This window comes from Gracilinanus agilis, chromosome 2 (assembly GCF_016433145.1).
Source record: "Gracilinanus agilis isolate LMUSP501 chromosome 2, AgileGrace, whole genome shotgun sequence".
Classification (NCBI taxonomy): Eukaryota; Metazoa; Chordata; class Mammalia; order Didelphimorphia; family Didelphidae; genus Gracilinanus; species Gracilinanus agilis.
Window position 1 is genome coordinate 601,995,991 of NC_058131.1, and position 26,860 is coordinate 602,022,850.

General features: G+C 36.6%; 1 protein-coding gene across 1 annotated transcript in view; it reads right to left on the reverse strand.

Annotated features, from left to right (window-relative positions):
• Nucleotides 1-4,595: 4,595 nt before the first annotated feature.
• The window catches only part of RASGRF1 (Ras protein specific guanine nucleotide releasing factor 1), a 204,311-nt gene continuing 182,046 nt past the window's right edge, over nucleotides 4,596-26,860 (reverse strand). Inside the window, exons 23-27 of the mRNA XM_044660151.1 lie at nucleotides 25,616-25,813; nucleotides 18,726-18,805; nucleotides 13,029-13,146; nucleotides 11,700-11,768; nucleotides 4,596-4,688 (exon numbers count right to left, since the gene is read on the reverse strand). Of these exons, the coding sequence (XP_044516086.1) occupies nucleotides 4,596-4,688; nucleotides 11,700-11,768; nucleotides 13,029-13,146; nucleotides 18,726-18,805; nucleotides 25,616-25,813 (558 nt within the window). The remainder of the gene's footprint in view (nucleotides 4,689-11,699; nucleotides 11,769-13,028; nucleotides 13,147-18,725; nucleotides 18,806-25,615; nucleotides 25,814-26,860) is intronic.

Consider the following 26,860-nt stretch of genomic DNA (forward strand, 5'->3'; position numbering starts at 1 on the left):
TCTCTCTCTCTCTCTCTCTCTCTCTCTCTCTCTCATTCTATTCTGACTCATTAATTTTTCAGTCTGATGTCTTCTTTCCTTCAATTGAATGGTATAGCTTCTGTTTATATTAATGATTCTCATGGTTCAGAAGCTTGGAAAAAGCGTTTTGGCATCTCTGCCATTGACTCTTAGTTCATTGTGATTCTCCCTGAGATAGCTGTGTAAGATTATTCAAATTATTTGGGATTACTTTCTGAAATACAGAGAGAGAGAGGGGAAGTCATATACTACCACCCTAATATTACTCCATGCCTAAAGAGAAAGATATTTAGTCTCCTCTCACTTCTGGAATGTGTTTTCAAAATATTCCTCCTTCACTCTACTAATATGTGTGTAGGACACTTTCCCTTCAAAGCTCTGATACAATACTGGTAGCTTTTACCCTAGCCCCTAGACTTATGGACAGGTGAACATTCTAAAGATTAAATCCGTTTAGCAATTTCTTAGATATGATTTTTTTCTTATAAAGGAAAATCTTCTGTTAAACTTTTTGGTAGGAACCCTAGAGATTATCTAGTCTAATTATTAAGCACAGGAATCCCTTGTACAGCACCTCCAACAGATGGTCAACCAACCTCTGCTTCCTTTCGATGACTAGAGAGCTTCACTACTTCATGAGGTAGCTTTGTCTATATTGTTGGACAGCTCTGATTAGAAGAACATTCTTTTTTAAAAGTTTTATTGATGCCTTTTTTTTTTTACACCACAATCAGTTCTCAATTCAACACTCCCTCCACATATACACACAATGAAATGTTCCCTTGTAACAAAGTAAGTTTTAGGAAAAAACACTGACATAGTGACCACATCTGTCAGGGTTTGTAACATCTGTCATCCATAATCTTCCCACATTCTACCAAGAGGAGGTAGGCATGTTACATCATCTGTTCTCTGGAACCAATATTAAAAACTAAATTTACTGAGTCTAGCCAACCATTAATGTTGCTTTCATTTACATTATTGTAGTCTTTGGGTAAATTGTTCTCTTAGTTGCAGTTTTTCTGCTGTGCAATGTTTTGTAAAAGTCTCATGTTTTTCTGAATTTCTCATATTTTTCCATTTCTTGTGATCAAATAATATTTCACTATATTCTCGCACTCCCACATACATTAGGTTAGTACAGTTTTCCCAAATATTCGTGAAATAATGGTTATCCACATTGTTTCTTCTTTTTTTGCTAGAATGAAACATAAATATTTTGATGGGACCAGTTTGTCAATCACCTCCTTGAGGGTACAAGTCTAAAAGTAATATTGCTGTATTAAAAAGAGATGAATAGTTTAGTAACTTTCCTTGCATAATTCCAAATTGTTTTCTAGATATGATAGATCAATTTATAACTTTACCAACAAGTGGGTAGTGTGTCTAGTTTCCCACTGCCCATCCAACACTATTTTTCTTTCTCTTTCTCTTTTAAAATCAACCACCAGTTTGAAGAGTGACAAGCAAAATCTTAGTTTAAATTTTTATTTCCCTTATTAGGTTTTTGGAACAATTTTTACATAGTTGTTGATAGTTTTCAAATCTTTGGAAAACTCTTGGTTCCTCATCATTTTATCACTTATCTATTGGAAATTGACTTTAGTCAAAGGATCTTTATATTGAACTTTAATTTGCCTTTATGTAATGTCTTGCCACTAGTCTTGCTTCTTTAGAGCAACAAAGAACAAAATCAACTTCATCTTCCATGTGACATCCCTTTAAATATTTGAAGGTTGCATTATATCTCCCCTTAGATTTCTCCAGGCTAAACTGTTTTCTTCAATTGTTCCTTATATTTTATGATTTCTAGACCATATATATATATATGCATATATATATATATATATTCACTGTTTTCTGGCTATTCACTAGTCAGCCAACATTCCCTTTATCTTTTATTTATTTTATTAAAAAAATCCTTATCTTCCATTTTAGAATCAGTACTAAAAACTGATTCCAAGGTAATTGGTTCCAAGTGGTAAGGATGAGGCAATTGGGATTATCTGACCTGAGCAGAGTCACATAGCTATGAGTGTCTGAGGTTAGATTTGAACCCAACGCCTCCCATCTTTAGGTCTGGCATTCTATCCATTGAGCCACCTAGTCGCCCCACCTTTTAAAGTATAGTGACCAGAATTAGAAACAAATACTTTAGATGTGGTCTGACTAGGGAAGAATACTGCTAGATTATCTATCCCTTCCTGTGGTCTGAATATAGTATTTCTACTAATGCTATCTGCTTCTTGACACTAATTTTCTTCTACTCCCTTTGAATCCTTTTCTTTCTGGTTTCCTTCCTGGATTATTCCTTTTAATTTATTTCAAGACCACTGATACTCTCTAATAAGCTATAACAGATAGACCTAAAAAAGTCCTTTTACCTTCTCTAACAAGGAGATCCGCTTGGATTACATATAACTGCCGATTGCCTTAGAAAAGCTTGGTATACTTTTGTCTACTGTGTATATATCTCCTATGTACTAGTTATTTACATGTTGTCTCTCCTAATAGAATGTATGATCCTTGAAAGCAGGGACTGTTTTTTGCCTTTTTTTTTCTATCATCAGTGCTTAGCACAATAACCTGTCACATAGTAAGCACCTAATAAAGATTTGTTGACTGACTATCACCTAGCTGGATCTTATCACAGGCTACTTTTTATTAAATTTGTTTTTATAAGTATCTTGTCTCCTCTGTGGTCCTAGGGGCTCATTGAGGGTATGGAATGTATGTTCTTCTGTACCTCTCTTGACCCCTGGGCACCTGAGACAGCACCTTGCTCATGGTTTGCTTTCAATAAATATTTGTTGAGTACATGAATGAAAAAAAACAACACCTTATAGGTTACTGCAACAGTTCTCTTGGCCTCTATATTTTCCTGGGCTCTTGGTACTCTAATAGTACTTCAGGCTCCTACTTTGGCTGCCAGATTATCTGTTTTCTGTGTTCTTTAGCCCAAGTTTCAAAGATGACTACTTATAAACTAGCCTGACTCATCTTCTCTACCTAGCTGCAAATATTTGCTCATCTTTTAGAAGTGTAGCCGACACTTAAGCAAAGCAAGGTGCCAACCTCTCTGGCTCATAACAGACACACATCTCTACTGTCCCTTTTTGTTATTTACTTATTCTTTGTGTATGCCTCATTTCCCCCAGTAAGACTGGGAATTCTTTCAGGGAAGGGACAGTGTTATATAGTTGGTATACCTCACAGTACCTTGCCCAATGCCAGCCTCACAGAAGGTGTTAAAGAAAGATTGAGTAGAACTGAATGGGAAAGAAAAGTCCAGGATAAACACGTCTAAACTCATTGTTCACCCTGAGATAGAATAGATTTATTAGCAAGAGGTAATCAGGAAACATATATTTTTACAAAAATGGAAATTTTGCTTTTTTCCAAACAAGCTGTAAGTTGAAATATTTTAGGACTTGAAATAGAATTCTCATACCACTAGGTATTGCTTACAGCAAAAGTCTTCTGTTTGTTTTAGTGGAGCATGCCTGCCACTTTGAAGTTAAACTGTGTTTTATATACTGTACAATGTAAAAAATACATGGTAGTATTCACAGAATAAGCACTACATTACTATATTCCTGCTAGAAAGTATTTAGACAGGATTACAGTATATGCAATAAAAACACTTGATAATTATTCTTCTAGTTCTACATTATGGTACCGATTATCACAAGGTATACAGATTTAGAGCATCTCAACATAAGCCTGTAATGATCGTTATGTAGCTGAAATATTAAAAGTTACATTTTTTTGCGTGTTCCCTACTATAAATGAATTCTGGGCAACAATCTACAAAAATAATGGATTGTGTAAGTTACACCGATGGTAGTTTTCCTCACAAAGGTATAGAACCTCAATCAGTTTATTTAAACTGTGATTCATGCTATCTTATATTAATAGGACAATGAGTGATATGGTATCAGACGAGATAGCGGTCTTCTTAAAGAGTGATGAATTCTAGCTAATACTACTCTGTTCCATCAAGATTATTTAGTGATGGGAACTCTTTATAATAGTGGATTTTTTTTCCTGAAATTTGCTTTTGAAATTACATCACTGCCAGCAGGAATATATATATATATATATATATTTTAAAATGATTTGACTTCAAAAGGTGTGTATATGCATATATGTGTGTTTTCTCCATTTATAACAACTAGGTAAAATATGCCGGTAAGCGCCTGAATTGCTAACCCATCAGAACCACAGGGATCTGGGCTGGGGAAAAAGGAAGCAATTATTGGTGCGCAGGGTTTCTTATACACTGGTTCATTTTCCCTCTTTTGAGGAGGAAGCATGAGAATAAAAGAAAAGGATAATATAGGTGTTCGAAAGAAATACGCACTGCAGGAAACAGTGTTGGGCTGTGAAATCTTAAACAGTGCAAAAATTTGTATTCCACTCCTACTGTAATAATCTAAGAATGATAATGATTTTATTTCATTTGAGAAGCACATACTGAGAAGAAAATCTAGGGTGTCCAAGAGAAACAAAACAAGTATGTACATTATCATATAGGATGTATACACTTTAGCTGCGGTTCCCTGGTCTGCTCTTCAGGTTGGCAATTTGGGTTCTATTCGTAGAGAGGATTCATAAAGGCTTTCTTCATCCATTACAAAAGATTGGTCCAGTAAATATTGTGTTACCTGAAAAAATGAAATGGCAATCCTCTAACTGGGTGGTTTAGATTTATAAGCTAGCCCACAAAAGCCTATTCAAACCCACAATAGAGCAGAAATACTATACATTTTCTGTGAAAAAATAAACAACTCAGTAGGAGACAATACTTTTACAATACTAGTAATCAAACAAAATAGGAAAACAGTGAATTGAATAAGATAAAAGCTTTGAAAAAACTACCTTCAGGTCCTATGATTTAGAGTTTAAATGTTAATGCTTGAAGAAAAATAAATTTAATTACAGAAGGATGAAGATGTAAAAGGATATTTTGGTGGCATTTCTGAAGTCTATCTACTTTAAAGGAATTTAAAAGTTGAAGGTCTTAACTCATTCATGACATTTTCTTTAAAGAAAGGTTTCTAGCATGATCTGAAAAGTTGCCTTTTCTTGAGGCAAATTTCTTTGTGACAGGTTGGGATTAGCTCCGGGTTGGGAGGAAAGGAGTTCCTGATCTCCCAAAAGTTCCAAGATCTCCTCAAACATCTTCATCTTATGAACCTCAGACTGTTTTTCTTTTACCGTAGGGAGATTGTGAATTTTGGGAGTGGGAGCACTGAAGCCAACAACTCCACATTCTCTCTTCTGTAAATCCCCACTTCCTTCTTTTAGCATGTTTTCTTCTTCATCCTCATACTCACATAGAAACTCTTCTCACTCCCTACTTTGCTCAGCCAAAAAAGGCACAAAACAAACGCTAGCAATTCCTGCCTCTTTTGTCAAGGTCAAATATATTAATTGATGTTGGTCTTTATTCCTTTTTCACAGTGCTTACCCTTTCTATCAGCATGCTCCCCAGGTAGGTGGCTGGGACCATATTTATGCCTTTCTTATATTCTTACCATTTAGCACAGTGTCATGGAGAAATGGATAGAACACTGGGTCTGGAGTCAGGAGGATCTGAGTTTAATTCCAGCCTTAGACGCTTACTAGTTGTGTAACTCCGGTCAAGTCACTCACCTTCTGTTTGCCCCAGTTTCCTCGGATTGTAAAATGGAGATAATAATAGCACCTACCTCCCAGGGTTGTTGTGAGGATCAAAAGAGATAATAATTGTAATGCATTTAGCCCAGTGCCTGACACAGGGTGAGCACCACATAAGCATTAGCTATTATTATTATGAATAAATGTTTATTGACCATTTGCTAATGGAACTCTCTCCTTTGCTGCTAAACATAATGAGGTGGAGCCTGGGCAAATTGGCTCTTGGCCAAATGGAGCTTGTCTGCCAGGTGAGTGGTAATGGTTTGATAAAAACAAATCCTACATAAACTCTCCTTTAGCCTTAAGAGCAGAAGGCTCCCCACATGACTGTCATCTCAATATCCTCCCACAGGCGGAGGGAGTGCATTGGCAAGAGTGGCACTTATGGTGTTAAGAATGTACCAGAAGTGTTATGTTTGAATGCTTGTGTGCTCTTTTTACCATACCACACTGCCTCTTCCCATGACAGCAGGAATTTCAGACTACCACAATTTGCATGCAGATATATATATATATATAAAACAAAACCAGAGAGGATTTGGAATGAAACTAATTCTATTTTTCAGTGGAAATGAGGAAAACAGAGAGCTACAATTTCTGGTAAGGAACCCACCTCCAATAGCAGCTCAAAAGAAATCAGCAGTACATCTGTATTTGGCAACTCGGTGAAGTGTGTGGGAGGGTGGGGTTTTAGAAGACAAGTTCTGTAGAACTTTTAATAGAGGCAGAAGATACCTTTCTCTGACTATAAATCAGATCCCTGGCTTTAGAGAGGGATAGAAATGCTTAACTATTTATTTATTTTTTATTTTACTTTATTTATTTATCCATCTCATTCACCCATCTACTCATTTATTTATTTATTTGTTTGTTTGTTTACCTGTCTATCTATCTATCTATCTATCTATCTATCTATCTATCTATCTATCTATCTATCTATCTATCTATCTAATAATTTGTTTATTTATTTTAAAACCCTTACCTTCTGTCTTGGAGTCAATACCGTGTTATTAGTTCCAAGGCAGAAGAGTGGTAAGGGTAGGCAATGGGGGTCAAGTGACTTGCCCAGGGTCACATAGCTGGGAAGTGTCTGAGGCCAGATTTGAACCCAGGACCTCCTGTTTCTAGGCCTGGCTTTCAATACACTGAGCTACCCAACTGCCCCCTATTTTTTTTTAAAGAATCGAAGAGATCATCTTCATGGGGTGGGGGGGGGGGAGAGGGAAGAATGGGGAAGAGAAAGAAGAGGACAGGGAAGGATCTTTGTCTTCAGAGGGAATGAACCTTCCTGACCTCATCCCATTCCAGGACCCAGCTAGTTGAGAGAGGCCCTAGGAAGGATTCTGGTCTACCAGGGGCAGGACAAGAGGACTAAGGCCAATAGGTTTCTGGGAAATGCTCTGTCTCCCCATTCTTTCCCAAATTCCCAATTCCTCCCTTCCCCTATTGCACATCAGATCATGCAGACATGGCCAATGCACAGGACCATAACAAGGCAGATTTATATGTAAATGAAGATAAGGCCAGGAGATAGTTTCAGGTATCTGCCTTCTAGCCAGAGGCCCAACATTTTTCTGAAAAGGGTTGGTAGAAGGGGAAGGGAAAAGGAATGCGCCCCAAACTTTGTCTCAGATTATACAGCAGTGCAAAGGTCTTAGTTACCCTCCAATTCCTATCCCCTGCCCCCCCCCAAAAAAAACAAAGCTCCATGTCTTAGAGAGCACCCAGTTCTCCAGGATGGAATAGGGCGGGGAAAATTAAAAACTGTCTTACTGGAACTTCACTAAGGAGCCTCCTAGAGCCATGTGGTGAGAGTTGCAGTTTGGGCATTCAGTCTCTAAAAAGTTCTTTATCACTGTCCTAGGGAATCAGGGCTTTCCTGGAAGGGTTCATAATTCCACTTAAATTCATCTAGGTATTCAGAAACCCATTTCTTCTAGACACTTTAATTTTATTTTCTTTAAAAAAACCCTTACCTTCCATCTTAGAATCAATACTGTGCATGGGTTCCAAAGCAGAAGAGTGGTAAAGGCTAGGCCAGTGATGGGCAAACTTTTTAAAGAGGGGGCCAAAGGAAAGGAAATGCTCATCTGTCATTCTGTTTCCAAGGCAACTCTTTTGAAGTTTCATTGTATTGCATCCTACTCATTGTATTCATCAGATTAAGAATAAATGTCAAATGGCTGGGTAGAACATTTCAGGGGGCCCATCTGGCCCCCAGGCTGTAGTTTGCCCATCACTGGCCTAGGCAATGGGAGTTAAGTGACTCGCCCAGGGTCACCCTGCTAGGGAGTGTCTGAGACTAGATTTGAAACCAGAACCTCCTGTTGATAGACCTGGCTCTCAATCCCCTGAATCACCTTGCTGCCCCTCTAAGCACTTTTACTGAGAATTCTAACAAGTTCAGTAATAATCTTCATCTCCCATCTCTTCTACCAATAGATGTGGTTAACTGGTTTCCTTGAAAGCATGGGAAAGCCCTGAAATGTCAATGCTGTAAACTCTGGCTGAAAGAGCCAGTGCCACTGATGATTAAGTTTTAGAAACTAATTTGAAGCTGGCAATTTTGTATGTGGCAAAGTATTCTGGATTCTAATCCTGATTATGTTATTAACTGGTTGGGAGACTATGTGCAACTTTTCTTTTTAACTTTCTAAACTTAAAAAAGCAAGAACCCTTTTTCTTATTTTGCTTTCACATGTAAAATGAGGGCATCTCAACTCAATGATTCCTAAGGTCTACATGGATCTAAAATATTATGACTCTATGAAAATTCATTCAGTTCTATTAGAAATGACCTGCTGCTCCAGAGTCTAGAGAGAGGAAATTTTGAAGTACCAATCTTTGTGATAGGCTAAACATGGGCAAAGGAAAGACCAGAAGGAATAAAAAATGTGGTCCACTACTCTTCTCCAGAGAAAGAACTGATAAATAGAAATATATAATAATTTTAAGGTATAATTTTATATATTAATACATCTTTTCCCCCAAAGAATGCCTTATCTAATTGGGGGAGAAGAGGGAATTAGCTGGGTATTTTAATGCAAAGAATAAGTATATTTTGAAGAGAAAAAAAATGGATCCCACAAAATCTTTTGGTCATGATTGAGTTGGCTGTTGTTTTGGAGACAAAGACTCTTAATTCAAGTAAAATGATAGGCTTATGGCCATTGATCATATCCGTTTTTATCTTTTAAAAAGATGTGTTTTAATTTACCTCTTTTCAGTCTAGGGACTTTTATTATCCATGAGTTCTTAGAAATGCTAGTTAGTGACTCTGCAAGAATTACTTTACCAATTTCTAATGTAAGTGTGGGGGTCACCCAGACTTCTTGATTGAATCAATTAATCACCGTACACCACCAAAAGTAGCTATCTTAACCTCTCTTGAATCAATTGATAAATCAATTAATCAAAGGCATTAAAGGAGGTTAAAGGAGTTCTTGAAAGTCATTGTAATCATGCTGAGGAAATCTGATTACACCCTGTGGATTTTTTTCTACAAAATAATGAGCCAGTTCAGATACCGTTGAGCATCTGCCAGACTAGAGTAGAGAGCAGTCCAGTCAATATTCTTGAGAGGGAATCACTTGACTAGAGGACAACTTGATTAATTCACAGGGTTGGAAGATTTGGACTTCTCATGATCATCCTGGGACTTCCCCAGAGTCAACAGTGACTGGTGGAAGTGAGCCAAGGACAAGCTCTCTGGAGGCAAGGACAAACTAGACACACTGAAGAAAGGCAGCTTCAAAACTCTACAAAGAGCCCAGCTACACCATGCCTCAGGAGAACTTCATGAATACCCCACCAATGGAAGAAATGGACTTCCAGCTGTAGGCAACCTCTTTGCCACATGTATCATGCCCACGTTATCCTGGAACTCGATGTCTTAGTTGTTGACTATGGCATTTTTGGGTAATGTTTTGTACCAACTCTTATTATTAAGTAAACATCTCTTTCTAAAAGCTAATTAAGTCTGGCTGACTAATTTATATTAACAGTCCTTCAGAGGAAGCTCTTTCATGGACTTACCCTCCCAAAGCACCTTTGGGAGTAGGGATTTGGAATAGTAATTCCATGGCATGGGATTATATTTTAGGCACTCTGAGATGCTATCAGTATAAGGCAATTTGAATTTATCCATTTATTTGAAAAAATAAAAAAAATAAAATAAGTCAGATCAGAATTATGGTTATTCTCCACTGTAAAACCACTGAAATCTTAAACACTCCAGAAATGAAAGCATTATATTACCAAATTAGAGGTGGTTAGTGATTTCAATGATAAAATCTAAGTAATGACTTTATTAGCCTATCCTTTTCTTATTTAAATCCATCATCGGTCATCAGTAGAGAATAAAGTATTTGAGTTTTCATAAGATGCTGAAATTCCATAAGCAAGGGCTTAGGCTTGGCTCACATTGTCATGCATGAATATCTACTAATGTAATATAAGTTCTTAGTGTCTAGCACACTGCCTTACATGTAACAGGAGCCCAGTAATGATTTGTTGATTTGTAATTTGATTTAGTTACTTAAGCTAATAAATGTTCATGATTTATTTTAAAATGCAAATATATCCCTAATGAATGAATTTGTTAATCATTCTTCCATAATGGAGGTATTAGTTATAAAACAGACAATGCTTTAATTGCACAGGAACCAATCCTGAGCAAAAATATAATCAGAATTCACATGAATACAGATTCAGATTAAAAAACAAATAGGGAAGTCAAAGGAAAAATACAAGGGATAATTTGAATCACTGTGATCCTTGGAATGATCTGTTGATTAAACTTTTGAAATGAGGCTAAACTGGAAAACCATTTTTGTTTCATTCTTTATTGTTAAAAACCTTTCCAAGGTGTATTACTGTACTTTCTACTTAAGTAAGGAGAGAATATTCATTATAATCTAATTTTAGATAATTTAGCATCTTGTGGTACTTCTGGGTCAGACTCTGCTCAAATACTATCTTTTACAAGATGTCTTTCTTGATTTCCCCAGTTATGAATCTTCTTGTACCCCTCCTCTGGCCTAACATGATTTTGTAGTTAATTTATATATCTTTATATGTTTATTTTATCTCTACAAGTTGCATTCCCTCATTATAATGTAAACCTTTTTTTTAAAACCTTTACTTTCAGTCTTAGTAACAACTCTAGATAGAGGGGCAAGGGCTAGGCAAATGGGGATAAGTGACTTGCCCAGGGTCACACAGCTAAGAAGTATCTGAAGTCATATTTGAATTCAGGTCCTCCTAACTCTAGACCTGGTACTCTATTCATTGAATCACTGAACTGCTCACCATCACCACGATATAAACTTGAGGCTAGAAGCAGTTTTCTTTTCATGTTTGTATTTGGCCTGGCACACAGTAGGTACTTGATAATTGTTTGTGGAAGTGAATTAAATTGACTTGGAATATTATTCTGTTGGAAGGGAGACGTATCACAAAAGGTACCGTTTTAAATAAAATCTATTAGACTTTTGCCCTGTTACCTATTCATTTTTCATAAAAGCAGAGTGTAGAAAAAAAAACAAATAAAAGAAATGTAGACCATTTTTATGAGTTGATTTCCAATCAGCTTTTGTTTTCTTTTTCTTTCAGGCATAGTGCTATTTGAGCTTTGGCCAGGGCTTATTTTTATATCTTAATTTCATTGATATTCTGTATGGCAACTGAGCCTGAGGTTGTTAAGACTAAGGTGTGACTTTAAAAATAACCAAGAAATATTTTTCTGACCCCAATCCGTGATTTTATCAGTCTGGGGAACAGAGATCCAGGTGAGACATTCATTTGTAACTTATAGTCATAGTTGTTTGGGATACTGAACTATTCATGACTCACTCATGGTCACATAGGTGGGACTTGTCAGGGGAAAGATTCGGTCTCAAATTCTTTTGAATCCAAGGTTGTTGTCCTGGTCATCATGTCATGTAATCAACCTTGCCCTCTCCCCCCACCTCCAACTGCAAGTTATGAAAACGTACCTTTGCTTGGTGTTCTATTTTGTAGGCTGTTTGCTGAAACTGACGGATCTCTCTGATAATATGGGATATCTATAAGGATAAAAAAAAAGAATTTTGAAAAAAGGTCTTTTGCTGCGTTATTGCAGAAAAAATAAAATGGAATTCAACAGCTGAGTTGGGTGTCAGTCCATGTAACATACACATATTTGAAACATATTTCACTGCCTTGAAGATTATATCAGGTAATGGCAGTCTTTGGACTTGTAGCCTGCTTCTGAGGGAAAATCACTACGTGTCAAATCTCTGTAAGTATGTTAATGCTTTCTGTGGAGGCAAAAGCTTCATTTTAACGGCCTTGATAGGACATTATACTGATTAAATTTGGATACAGCAGAAATGGAATCCTTTGGCTACAGTGTATTTTAGAGACACAAGGTATCTGCTATTCATGTAAAAATTGATTTATATAAAATGGATGTTCATAGTATAGTCTCAAACAATAGTTAAGGGTCTTTAACAGGGCATAAAAATGAATTTCCTGATCTTCCCAGTTTTAGAAGTATTTCTTCCTCCCACCAAATTGTTTTGTATTTACTCAGGATATACTCAGTTGTTTATATATTGTTTTCTCTAAGTAGGATGTAAGCTCCTTGAGGACAGGGAGTTTCATTTTATCTTTGGATTATGTATGCCCAGTTCCACAGTGTCTTCCACATAGTAAGTAGCCTGTTGAATAAATGTTTGTGGAATTGAAGAGAATATTTTTGTAGGTTTTAAAGAAGGTGGCTAAAGAATGGTAAACACTACTTTGTCCTTCTGGCTGATTAAATTAGTCAAAATTAGAACTGATCATTCCCAAGGTAAAGAAATATCTTTTGTCAAATTAAATAAATGAGTCACTAAATTGTATGATCAGTTCTGAATAACTGATGAGTTTTAGTTTTATTGCAAAGTTTTCCTTCTGCACCTGGGGGATCCTTGTAGAGGATCAAGCCTTATGGTATTTTGCTGAATATATATATATATATATATATATATATATATATATTTTTTTTTTTCTTGTTGAAAATAGGGAATAACTCCTGATTGGTCATATATGACAAGTAGGACTTCTATTCCTACATGATTGGCCATAGACTCTCTGGAGGCTTTGTGCATTTTTTGCTGACTGTGTGTCCGACCACCTACAACTCAATCTTTTCACCCCTTCCACTGGTGACTAGTTGGGTGTCATTCATTTCATTAAGCTGCATATCACTCAGCAAAAGGCCAGGAGGCATGTTTGCTTCTGGAATCAATACTTCTCTCCTAGCTCTTGACTTCCCTTAGATATAAACATTAAAAACTCACCATCCTCATTTTGGAGAAGTTTACCAGGCCATCTTCTGTATAATTGGGTGTTCCTTCTTCTATGAATGCCAGATCAGTGAGGTACATTCCAAGATATGGAACACAAGGTGGGTCACAACTTCAAAGCAAATGGTATAAAAAATGTTTTTCATTAAAACACATATACAAACACAACCCCCCCACCCTAGGGCTATGTCTGCTTTGCATGCACTTTTATGTTCCATTTAAAAAAATAATATTCCATGAGGTACTCAACTAACTGTTTTTTAGGAACCAGAGATAGTTTGTATAAATTCTAGTGCATAGAATCAAGTATTTGGAGGTTTCAGATTTAGGATTTGGCATTTTGTTTGCCTGATAAGGGACCTGAGGCAAATCTCTTTTATTATAGAGGCCTCAGTTTGCCCATTAGTAAAATAGAAATAAACTTTCTTACGTAATCTGCTTTAGTGGTGATGAGAATTAGATAGATGATGTTAATAAGATGCTTCTTAGGATTTGACAATTTCAATTACCTCTGGCCTTTCAATCCATGTAATAACCCCAGCAGGGCTTGTAAGACATTGTGGAAATTGCTTTTCTTTCATCTCTAATTGTTTCCCACTGTACCTAGACCTGTTTTCATTGGTCCAGGAAGCAAACACTTCTCTGTTCCCTCTTTGCTTCTTATGTCTTAATCATTAACCATCTCACTTTTTTCTACTCAAGAGTTCCTTTCCCTCCAATCAAACCCTGCCAAAGACTCACCTTAAAATCTTTTTTAATGAAATCCTTCCAGACCAGCCTCATCTGACTATGCTACTCCATTCCCCAAATTTCTTTAGAATCTTCCATTCCTATTCATTTACATGTGATGAAGTATATTCTGCCATGTGCGTGATTTTGTTAGTTGTGCTGATAGAAATACATACTTTTATATTTGTATCTACTCCATTACTGCTGGTAGGGGTGGTATCTTTTGTTGCTTTAAAAAAATTTCCCCACCCCATCAGAGCACTGTTCTCTTCACTTAAGGTAGTATTTAGCATATTTTTAACAGTCTTTGAACTCTTCAGAGACTTCACACTAGCTACTGCTTGCTCTCTGAGATCCTTTTGTTTATTAGGTGATCAAAGACCAAATAGATTAGGACTTAGGTGGGCACATTTGCCAAGCTATTAAAATGCTGAAGCATGTCACACAGTGTTTCTGTCTTTTGCAATGGCTCTTTCCTTTGTAAAAGAGGGATCACTATTGCTTCCTTATTAAGAAAGTGTTGGAAAGACTACAAAATACTTTTGAGTTTTCTTGATGGTCCTGGTCCTGGCACATTGTAGGTTCTTAAATCCTCTCTCTCTCTCTCTCTCTCTCTCTCTCTCTCTCTCTCTCTCTCTCTCTCTGTCTCTTCCTCTTCCCCTCTCTCTTTCTCTCTCACCTGTGTATCTTCAATTTATTATCTATATCTACCAAACAATCATATAGGTACCATCTATTTTATTTATATCTATTAGTAATCTATGTATCATTTTATCTATCATTTATAAATCACTATTTATCATCTATATCTATCTATTTGTCTGCTTATCCTGGGTGAGTACAAAGGAATTATGATAATGATGAAAGCTTTTTTTTTATTTTTAGACTTTCAGTATATCATTAAATGTTTATTCAATAGAACTCCTGCAAGCACCCTGCATCCTTCTTGTCAACTTAGCGTACAAACCAAGGCTTGGCATAATGGCAGCCAAAGCACAACATGACACAGACAATTGGAGAGAAAATAATAATTAGGATGTACAATAAGATCCCCGGGGGATAGTAAAGAGGCAAACACACAGGCTAATGGGAAGAAGGAGGCACTTTTCCAGTTTTTAAAAGTGATTTGAATCCTATTCATTCAGCACAGTGTGGAGCACTTGTGGAGAGAAACTGAAAAGAAGCAAAGTACAATGGAAACATCACACATACAATTACATATAATACAGTCTAGACTCATTACCAGCTCACCCCTGCCAACTTTACCCTTTCATTAAAACCATTTTCCTGTCAATTACATAGTTTGCCAAGGGCCACTTGAAACTAGATTTCCTGGCTCAATGTAAGAAAAAGGCAGGCAATGGTGGAGATAGTAATTGAGTGGAAAGTTCACTGGACGAGGAGCCAAGAGACTTGGCTTCTGGTCCTAGTTCTGTTTGAATGACCTTGGGCAACTTCTTTCACTTCTCTAGGGCATAGTTCCTTCATCTGGGAAGGAGAGTTGTAGAATTTCCAAATGGAAAAAAACTTTAGAAATAATCTAGTGTGATGCTCCCTCTCTTACAGATAAAGAAACTGAGGCCAGAGAAATTATGATTTGTCCAGGGTCACATAGTTTAAAAGATAGTAGGATTTTCACCTAGCTCCTCTCTCTGATTCCTAATCAGTGTTTTCCCACCAGCCCATGCAGTCAAATGCAAGGCCTGACTGGATGATTTCCAAGGTCTCTCTTACCCTCTAAAATTCTATAATCACTGGCCAGAAATCACCATATAAAGCCACCAAGTATTCTATTAGTGTGAGCTGCTTTCTTTTATTTCATTAGCTGTCTACCTCTGCTTGTGGCTCCAAAACAGAAATAAACAAAACACACAAGTGCTTGGGGAAGAATTTTGCCACAATAATACTTGAGGGAGGCTTTGAAGAGTAGCAAGAAGGATATGTGTGTTACCGAAATCTCCAGGATCTTAATGGTACGAACCTCTACGTCCCATTTTTCAATCATAATCAATCCTGAAATTTCAGTAGCCTTTCTTTTCTTTTTCAACTCACAATTCTCAGACAGAAGAAAGATCAGAAGGTAACATGAGTCCAGACTGAATATGAATGATTAGAAATTGTGGAATCTCTCTGAATGTCCCATGGGGTCCTCTATCCACATATTTGACTGAAAATCACAAAGCAGGATTGAGGGCATGATGTGGCCATGTATACCAGGAGCAAGATAACAATTGGATTTCTATTTCTATTTTATTTAGTTTGCTCTGTTTAGGGCACAATATCTAGATGTAATACTAGCATGGATTTAGGAATTTGCCTGTACCATCAATTGATTTTGAAATCCGTTTGTATGCCAGACCCTCTGCTGGAGACTGTGAGGTATTACAAAACAATGGAGAAAGTCTTCTGGAGGTTACAATATAACTAGGGAAACAAGGGAAAAACATATACAAGAACACACATGATTATACATAACATGTAAGATAGATATATAATTAAAAATACTGAAACACATATATGACTGCTGAGGGATTGCTAGAGTGCTTGGGAGTACTTGGAAGTAGATAAATCCCCAACAAATTGGTACCTTGAAGGTATGCCATTAAGGATATGGATTAGTTTTGTATTAAATTTAAAATTATGATATGTTCAGAAAAGGATTTACTCACTGGGGAGAATGATCAGGGAAGGCTTCTTCTGTTAGGCAAAGGGAGAATCTCTTGGAAATTATAAATGAAAAAAATCTATATAGGCCCTAAAACTGACTTGGGATATATACTATGAAAGAATATGAGGATATAAAAGAAGTAAATCTTGTCTGGGATATTAGACATTCTGGAAGAGGTACAAATGAAAAGAAATTTTTTTGGGAAAATCCTCACTGAATTTTGGGTCATCATCTGGGTCTGAGAATTTATTCCCGTCATTACAAAACTTCCATGCTCGACCTCTCCATTAATGGTAGGATTTTTACCATTTTGCTAAGAAAGTAGCGCTTATTTTCTGCAGGTAGAAAGAATCACAACAGAAGTTTAATACTCTAGGAAGAGTCAGGAGACCTGGATTCTAATCATTAAGGAAGTCACTTAATCTGTTTGTGCTCCATATTTTCTTTTTTCCTCTTCTCCTTTAAGACAGAGATATTTGCTCGGGTTTACTTTGTATTGATACATACAAAGGATAATATACATATTAAAATACATAATATGGGGGATACTATGTGAGTATAATGTTCTGTTATTATTTTCTTTTAATTTACATAGTTATATCCATACCACAAGGCTAAGACTATGATTTTTATAATAAACAACTTCTGGAATTTCATTTTTAAGAAAATTGAATGCTTGGACCAAAAGTTCTCTTCCTCAAGAGGGAAAAAAAGTGTAGGGTCCCAATCTACACCTCAGTGAGCTGGAGAGAACAGGAAAGAGATACTTGCTAATTTAACCAGAAAGAGGTAAACCAGCAAGGATAGGCATTGTGGTACAAAATGAGAAACTGAGGAAGCAAATAGGGCACGATACTAAACAGGAAAGGAGATAAAGGTTTATGAAGCTGTGATGAAGAGGCTTCTGTGCAAGACAGACAAGTTTGTGAATGAATAATATGAGAGCCCAAGGCAAAGCACTGACCCATGGAGAAGGAAAAAAAATATTGTGATGTCTCCCCGGGACTATGATTGAAGAGAAGATTTAACAGCACAGATGGGTAGAACATCTGCCAAAGGACATAAAAGTGGAGATGATCAAGCCAATGATACACTGAGCTGATGAAAGACGGACTGAAGGACAGCAGGAAGACACAAGAAGAACAGGAGGAGGCTCTTGGAGTCAGGAAAAGAAATTTATCACCTCTTCTTCCATTTGACCTCCCTATCTAGTTATTAAAGATCAAAGGCATGGACTAGTCTACATGCTCAGTCTTGAGGGTGAGCAAATGAAAAAGTTGCTGGGGACACAGTAGCAAGTATTTTGGACAATGAGCTTTCAGATGGAAGGGCAGGGTGGGCAGCACAAATGTGCTCTGATGGCACAGTGAGCACAGGATTGCCTCAAAGGTATCTACAGAAGCGCATTCACAGTTCTAATGCTGTTCAGGCAACAGGTGATTATGTTACACATAGTGTGACCGTATGGGAAATGGAAGTCAATACAGAGACCAAATGGAATTACCCAAAGAAAGCACTTGATTGATGAGTGAAGGAGGCAACACTCACTGAAAATAACAAATTCAACATGTCACATTGACTTGGGACAGAGTTTAATGTAGTCACAATGAGAATGCACAGTCAATAACCAGACTGTCTCTTTAGGAATTCTAATGGAACTTGATGGAGGTTCTATTTCTCTTGTTCACAGTGACTATGGCGTGTGCTTTCTTGATTTTATCATAAAATGCCAAATATGGCCGATACACAAAGTGCTACTTGCAGGTTGTCCTCCGTGATTTGGCATAATGAAGGTTAAAGTGAAGCCAACTTGGCTTTATTCCTGCTGACTTGGATATCTGTAAACCCAACTTTAGAGATGTAACAGGCTTTACTCATTCTTCCCTTTCAGTCAGTTGAGTCACCGAGCTAAGACAAGTGCTTATAACACATCAGTGTTTCTGGGCTCTAATCCTAGCTCTTACATTTGCTTGCTGTGTGACCTTAGGTAAATCTCATTCCCTTTTTGTTCCTCTGTCTCCTCTTCTGGAAAGAGGTGATGATAACTGCAAACTGACCATCGTGTCCTTAATGAAAAATAAAAATATTATTTAGCAAATCCTAAGTCAAGATTATCATGGTTTAATGTTGTGTTCTTAACCAAATGTTATTCATTTGCTTCCAATATACTTGTAACATAAATAATGGCAAGCAGACGTCTTTTCATTCAAAAAAAATTTTTTTTGAAAAGTTTTGTCTGCAATGGCCTTTTTCTTTTTTAAAGAAAAGTAAGAATCACAAAATGACACACTTACTTTTTCAGAGCTTCTCTCAGATTCTTAAATCTGCCCTCTGATGACACAAGTTTTTGGAGTTTATCAATCAAAGCTTTTGTCTAGAAGGAATTAGAAGCATTTACTAGAAAACAACACATTTAAAATGTCGGAAACAAGTTGCTTTGCACTTCCTCCAACTTCATGTCCTTGCTAAAGTAGCGGGAAAAAAAAACAACATTTTGCTGTGTGTGTTTGCAAGGTAGAATATAACCTATTCTTGGAACTTTCTAGATGTTTGGAACCTGTCAAGCTCTGTCTTCTTTTACATGCATACACACATATATCTCACTAAAACAAATTTGCCTTGCATTGTGTATAAATGGGGTAAGAGTTTGGCCTTCAGAATAAGCTACATAGTACTGGGAAATTTTAAATCTGAGATTAATTTAAATATAGATTGTAGAGGACTGCTGATGATCATGTCTCTTCATCCGATAGCCATGTATTTCTTTTCACCTTATATGATTTTTTCCATGACTACTCCTAAAGGATAAGTCACTTCCATACAGTTCAACACCTTAAACTGTAAATATACAAAAACTGTTACTTTAGGGAAAAAGAACTGTACTTGAAATGATTACCCAAGGAAAAAAGCTCTTGAAGTTTATTTGAAAAGAAAACTAAACTTTGATGCAATGCTTTCAATCATGTGTCAAATAATCAAATCTGGTGAAGTCCATAGATTAGGCTCCAAAAAGGTGACAAGTACTTGACCATACTAACAGAAACCAGAGGACCTGGTGAGAATGAGAAGACCTGAGCTTGAGTCCCAGTTCTCTCATGTTTCTATTTTGTGATAGCGGGTAAATTATTTCCCCTTTTGGAACACTGTTTCATCAGCTGTAAAATGAGAGATTAGATAGATATTCTCTTAAGAACCTTTGATCCCTTAACATTTTGAGATTCTATGATTCTTTCAAATGTAAGAAGTTCAATGAAAGGGAGATATGGAATATAGTCCTTTTTCTGCCATTAAGAAGCTGTGTGATCTTAGTATATTACAATGGAAAGAGGATTGGATTCAGAGTTTGAAATTGTGAGTTTTAAATCCTAGTTCTGCTAGCTTTGTGACTTTGACCTGCAAGTTAACCTCTCTGGTTCTCAGTTTCCTTATCTGTAAAATTAAGGATTTGGAGTAGATGGTTTCTATGCTTCCCTGCTAGCTGGCATGCTTTAATCTATAGTGCTGTCACTGAATCTCTTGATACTTCAGTCCCTTCACCTGAAAAATAAGGGGATTGGACTCAAATGATCTCGAAGACCCTTTCAGGTTCTAAATTATAGGTTTCAGAGTGTAAAGTTGAATGCTAAGTAATGACTGAAAATTGTAGTCCAGCAACATTCTTCAGCTTAGGAAATTTCACTGTGTTCTCTTGTGTCTTCACAAGGACATTGGCTCTAGTTGGCTGCACACTGAGATTTAACCCATCTTTATTGGAAAAAATCTTTCCCCAGGAAATTACAATCTGATTTCAAGCTCTAATTGAAGTGGAAATCAATGTAGCTTCATGACAGTTCTTCAGTGGTGAAGGAATTAGGAGACTATGTCATTTAGCTGTTTTCCATCCAGAGATGAGGGAAGATCTTAAGCATGTTAGGACTCAAGCCTGAATAGATCTATCTTCCCTGCCAACTTTGATATCCCTTAATGAGGCAGAGCCCTAATCCAATAAGGAATATTGACAGTGTTATCTAGCTCCTTTAAAAGTGTGGGAAGAAGAGAGGTTGTATAAAGATCCATTATGTACTTTTCTGAAAATTAGAATATTGTTCTTATGAGTCTGGCTTGCACAGAGAAAGAGCGGAAAGTACAATGGAGATGTTTCCTGACAGTTTCTGTCCTTTTTCTTCTCTTGTATCAAAAGGGATAGGGAGATGGGAGCTGTTAATGGTTAATCTGAATTTTTTATTTCTAGCTATGCCACTGGTCTTAGCACATTGACATTTTGGAGGAAGGTTTCTGATATGGATGTCAGTTCATGTTTTAGTAAAATCAGTATTCTAGTTCCATCCAGGAATTAACCAAAAAGTTGTTTTCTTCCCTGAATTCCTACTGTCTGCTTTGTATTGTCTTCTTTGGTCTGGATGGTATACAAATTCAGAAGTTCACATAGATTGTGGTGTCTTTAGGACACTTCCTGTGCCTGGCATCTAGATAGGGATTTGTCTTTCCTTGGACTCAAGCTCTTGGTTGAGTTCTTGGTTACAAAATTCTTTATTAATATAGAAGTACCCCTCGAATGAGGGGCTATCCCTAGGTGACCTGATTTGAACATGATAAATACAAGAAAACCATCGGAATATCATCATTACCACCAACTTGAATTTTGGGGATATGAGCAGTAGCCTTGGATTCACAATAATTTCACATATTCTACTGCCAAGAGCTAGGTGATGTGGTGGATAGAGTTCTGGACTCAGAGTTGGAAAAATTTGAGTTCAAATTTAGCCTCAGACATTTGCTGATTATGTGATTCTGGGCAAGTCACAAACCTCCATTTGCCTTAGCTTCCTCATCTGTAAAATGGGGATAACAATAGCACCTAACTCAAAGGTTGGCTGAGAGGATAAAGAGAGATAATAATTGTAAAGTGCTTTGCAAACTTTAAAGTTATATAAATGCTAGTTATTTTTAGTATTAAAAACTAGAGCAGGTAGTCATATTGTTATTGGTAGTATTTTTCTTTCTTCATTTCTTTTGGCTGAGGAAAAAAAAACCTCTAATCATCAGGCAGCTAGGAGGGGTAGTAGTTAGAATTCTGGAGCTGGAATGACCTCAGTCTTAATAACTGTATGACTTTGGACTTAACCTCTGTCTTAGTTTCTTCAACTGTCAATGGGGATAATAATAGCATCTACCTCTCCAGATTGTTGTGAGGATCAAGTGAGATAAAATTTGTAAAAAAAAAAAATGTGTTTTACACAGTGTTTGGCATAGAGTAAATGCTATACAAATGCTAACTATTTTGCTATTATTATTCTGTCATTATTCTAATTAGACATAGGCCATGACTATATGATGCAACTCTGCAAATGAGCTCCCAATTTTTGACCTAACAGTTCATGCACATTTACAAAGCACCCAACAAATGAATCTGTTTTTGTAAATGAAGACTATTGATGGCCCTTAGCTCCTCCAAGGTACCCTGATGGAGTTGAGGACAGCTGGCAGAAGTGCCATAGTTTTCTCCTTTTGGTTGATCCAAGAGAATTGTGTTCACTTAACATCTTAATAATCATGTTACTCATCAGAATATTGTAGGGAAAAAGATTGAGCGCACATGGGGAATCAGGAATAAATAAGAGGGAACCACTTTCATGGCATGATTTCAGGGAATAAAAGACTCCTTCTTCCTCAATACTTTTTCCTTCCCTACCACTCTACTTATCTGATATCTGAAATTCCACAATTAGAATTTCATCATTTCGTTTATGCAGATTTGGCCGGTAACAGAGGTGTTGTCTTTCTCCTCTTTCTCTTCAAGTACACAAGATATTTAATCATATCAGACACTTGTTCCTTAGGATTAGTGAGTTTATAGAGCCTTCTGTGAATCAAGTTTTGAGAGGAGGAAGGGGATCTAGATTATGAGACTTCAAAGTGGATTTGGGGGAAGAAATTGGAAAAAAATGAAAAGAAAAGGAGGCTATTCTTCCTAAGATGAATTTAGTTTACTCACAATTTTGCCTAGGATCTAGGCTAGTATAAATCCAGGCTTTATCTCTTTTAAAAAGATGAATGAAGACTATATATGCTTCTATAGGTACCCATTTTTCTCATCTTCAGGGAAATTTATCTGCTTAGCTAGTTTGTCATCGAACCTTCCCTCCCCTCCAATCCTAAAGAGAACAATTTAAAAATATTACATATTATTGATTTAGATTTTGATAGAGAAAGGATCCCTCAAAAGACATGAAAGTAATTATAGATGAGTTTTTTCAATGTTAATAGAATACTATCTATAGACTGTGTTAACTTTGAAGAAGATTTGGTTAGAAAGAGGCAAGACCCTAAACACAAGCAAAAGTCTTTGGAAAACTTTACTGATGAGGTAGCACTCCATTCTGCTACTTGGGCAGCATGTTGCCATAGCTAGAGACCCAATAGGGAGATGAACTGACATCTGATGTTCTGGTGTAACAAGTTCCAGGTCAAACTAAAGGAATGCAGAATCATAAATGGATCCATTCTTCCTTAAAGTAGTGGACTGGCTTGTGACATGGAGATAATTGTCCATTTCAGCCCTAACTACAGAAGGCCAGGACAAGTTTCTAATAATGATGCCCCAGAATGTATTTCAACCACAAACCATGGTAACTGATATTTAATAGAATCGCAATTTTCAAGGAGAGTGGAAAACATCAAGATGCTAGAGTAAGCACACTGCTGAGCCAATAAGGTGTGTAGTTCTTTGTAACAAGCCTAAAGAAATGCCTTGAAAGATCCTTGAAGCATCACTTCAAGCAATGCTGGAAGGTACATCACTTGGTCAACACAGTCACCTGAGTCGGGGTGGCTAGTTTGAAGAATGACATCTTGATCACAAGGGTAAGACTCAAGCTGAGAACAGTGCCAGTCCCTTCTGTCATTCCCTAAATCAGAGCTTTGGGTGGGAGCCAGGTACAGAAGAAATTTCAGGCTTTATAAATATTTTATTAAATTAAAATATTTGCTCTAGCCCTACTTCTTCAGAGGTGCCCAACCAACATCTTCAGTGATAATATCTTGGTATCATGACTTTCCAGTTTTCCAAAAATCAATAATACTTGCCTCACTGTGATGCAAAAGTCAATTGTTAAGGAATGGTGTGTAGTTGAACTGTAATACCATGAATTTGAAAAGACAGTATAGCACAGTGGGTAGTATGCTGGCCTTCCTCAGAATTAGGAGACTTGGGTTCAAATTCTACCTCATACACTCAACTGGCGGTGTGATTATGGGCAAGTTATTTATTCTGTATGAACATCTTTCCTTATCTGAAAAATGGGAATAGTGATATTTGTTCTATCTAACTCATTGTTATAAGGAAAGTGTTTTGTCGACATTGAAATGATTTGTCAAGGCGAGTTATTATGACAACTGTAATGTTTTAATATGGTGTGGCACAGGGCATGTTGTGAAAAATGGAACAATAGATTAGAAACCAGGGGGTCCTGATTTAGCTTTGACACTTAGAGACTGTAACTTGATTTATGTCTCAGTATCTTCACCTGTGACACTACTAGCCTTTCACACCTGGTAGATATAAAGAAAAACTCTTAGGAGTGATACATTTTTTTATACCAAATGATTTCAATAAAGCATCCTGAAGGGAAAATGTATCAGTCCTCTTACTCTCTGACGAAAAAAAGAAAGAAAGAAAAGAAAAGAAAACATAGGATAGAATTGGAATTGTTACTAAGGCCTGATTCTCCCAAAAAGATGGAGTTAAACTGCTCATTTTGGAAATATAAATTGCCATACAGGTCATTTCCATGGGCTGAAAGTAATCATTTATTAAAAGTGCTTGAATGGGTGGAAAGCCCCAACTGCTCATCCAATGAGCAGTTTTCTCCCCTAGCAGGGTTGCCATTCCCATGTCCTTTTTATATGGGTATGTGTATGTACATTTATATTCTATTTACACATTTATATTATATATACCCAAATATACATACAGATATGTGTACAGACTACATATACCTATACATGTCTTATTGATGTAATACATAAATATAGACACATGGATATATTTTTTAAGGCAGTCTTGTGATTTCATTGTGTAAGGGAAATCTCAGAAAAGCCATTTCCTCTCCTGCTACAGATTGGCAATTTATAGTATGAGAGAGTTGCCTTGGGATGTTAAGAGGTTAAGTGGATTGTCCAAAGTCATATAGCCCATGTAGGGTAGAGACAGGGCTTGATCTCTGATCTTTCAGATTCTAAAGCCGTTCCTCTTTCTGCCTTCTTTTCCCAGAGGAAATTCTGGTTCAAATTCTTTATGTCAAAAGTAGATTTAATATCTCTGTCATGAATGAATAGAAATCTTCTGTGAATTCAAATCCTTTACTAAGTGGCTGTCAAAGAAATCTTGCCATTGGTGGGACGTGGTTAATGCTTTATTGATAAAGTTTGGAATCTGACAAGGTCATTGGAATTTGACTCCCTTCTAACTCCTAGAAAAATTCAGCACAAGTCCAGGGCAATGAACAAGTGATATCTAGAATTTCTAGCATCAGCTCTTGCTGATCTGGCATGTTAACCTCAAGAAGCTTCTTCCCTTCTCAGTGCATTGTCTTGCATTAAGCAGCATAAAAATTGTCACACTACTGTCTCACTTCAGAGGTACATTGGGAAAAATACTTTATTTAACGGTACTATATAAATACTGTAGTGTTATTAATAGAATTGGCAGGCCCATGATCAATCAGAGGGAAATAATATGTTAGGGGAAGTCAAGGTCTTATCTAGATGAGCTGTATTACTCATTCCAGGTGGCACCTATCTCAGGTACCCACTCCTGGTAATTGTAACTTCATGTCAGGGAAAAGATATTTCATTTCACATAAAAGAATTGTTTTCTCTTACAAAATTGCTTCTTTCATCTTGGATTACACTGAGATAATGCTATCCCTGTTCCACAACTATCATTTGTCTTCTGCTATTGTCCAAATCCAAATTAGGTATAGTCTATAATTGTCTATAACATTTTTTCAGTGTAAACTTATATGTGATTTTTTTTCACAGAGATCTCATTTTTTGGGAGGTAGCTTATATTTAGGGTGATCCTATATTCAAAATCACATAGTAAATAATTTACAGAGCTTCAGACTTCTGTCATCGCCACTAAATTCAACTCTGCAAAGATAGTGAAATAACCTCATCATACCTGTTTGGAGACTTTCAGCCATGTTTTCTTCAGTCTGAATATTGCACTGCGGTTCATGGAAGAGGTGATTTCTAGCACAGCATTGTAATTGTGTAGGCATCGGCAGATGTCAGCCACAGCCACCCACTTTTCAATGGCACTGACTCGGGCATTGACATCCTCACTTCGGAGGATTTCTGAAGCTATCAGATTACTGATCTTTGGGGAGAAAAAAAAGTGTCATTTCACTAAAGTAAAAGAGATTGGAAACTTGTTTTCATAAACAGAAATTTCTTGTAATTATAAGAATTTTGGAGCTCAAACAGACCTTTAAAAATCACCTTGTCCATCTCTCTTATTTGACAATGAGAATACTGTGGCTAATAAAAATTAAGTGACTTCCATAAGTTCATCTAGCTAATAATATCTATAATAAGAACTGGTTCCTAAGTCTTTTGACTTTTACTCAGTCTTGTATTCTTACTACTATACTACTTTTTAAAAAACCCTTACCTTCTGCCTTAGAATCAATGCTATGTATTGGTTCCAAAGCAGAAGAGTGGTAAGGGCTAGGCAATGGGGATTAAGTGACTTGCCCAGGGTCACACAGCTAGGAAGTGTCTGAGGCCAGATTTGAACCCAGCACCTCCCATCTCTAAGTTTGGTTCTCAGTCCACTGAGATACTCGCTGCCCCCACTACTATACAAGGTTTTTTTTTTTTTTTTTATTAAACCCTTACCTTCCGTCTTGGAGTCAATACTGTGTATTGGCTTACTATACCAGTTTTATATAATTTTAATTTTTAAAAACTGAATTGGCTTTTCCCAAGGACATACCAAAAATGCTTTCCCACTGTTTTAAATTGACTTTGAATTAGGGTTGACTTCAACAATTTTGCTTTAAATTTTCTGTTTTCATATTTTCATATTTATATATGAAATATATGTATTTCATATATAAATTAATTGGTCTATAAACAATCACTTAAAAATACCAGGAAGAATTTCTATAAAGAAAACTTGAAAATGAGGCATTGTTTTGGAATGTGGATAATCGAATTAATTTTTTTTCTTACAGATGACAAAATGTTGGGATATAATGGCTATCTCTAAGCAGCTAAAAGCCAGTTCTAGAGAACAGGGATTAGATTTGTTCTTCTTGATTCCATCAGTGGATCAGTAGGTGAAAGTTAGAGAGAGGCAGATTTAGATTTGATAAGGAAAAAAATTCCAAACAATTATAATTAATTGTTATATTATAATTGT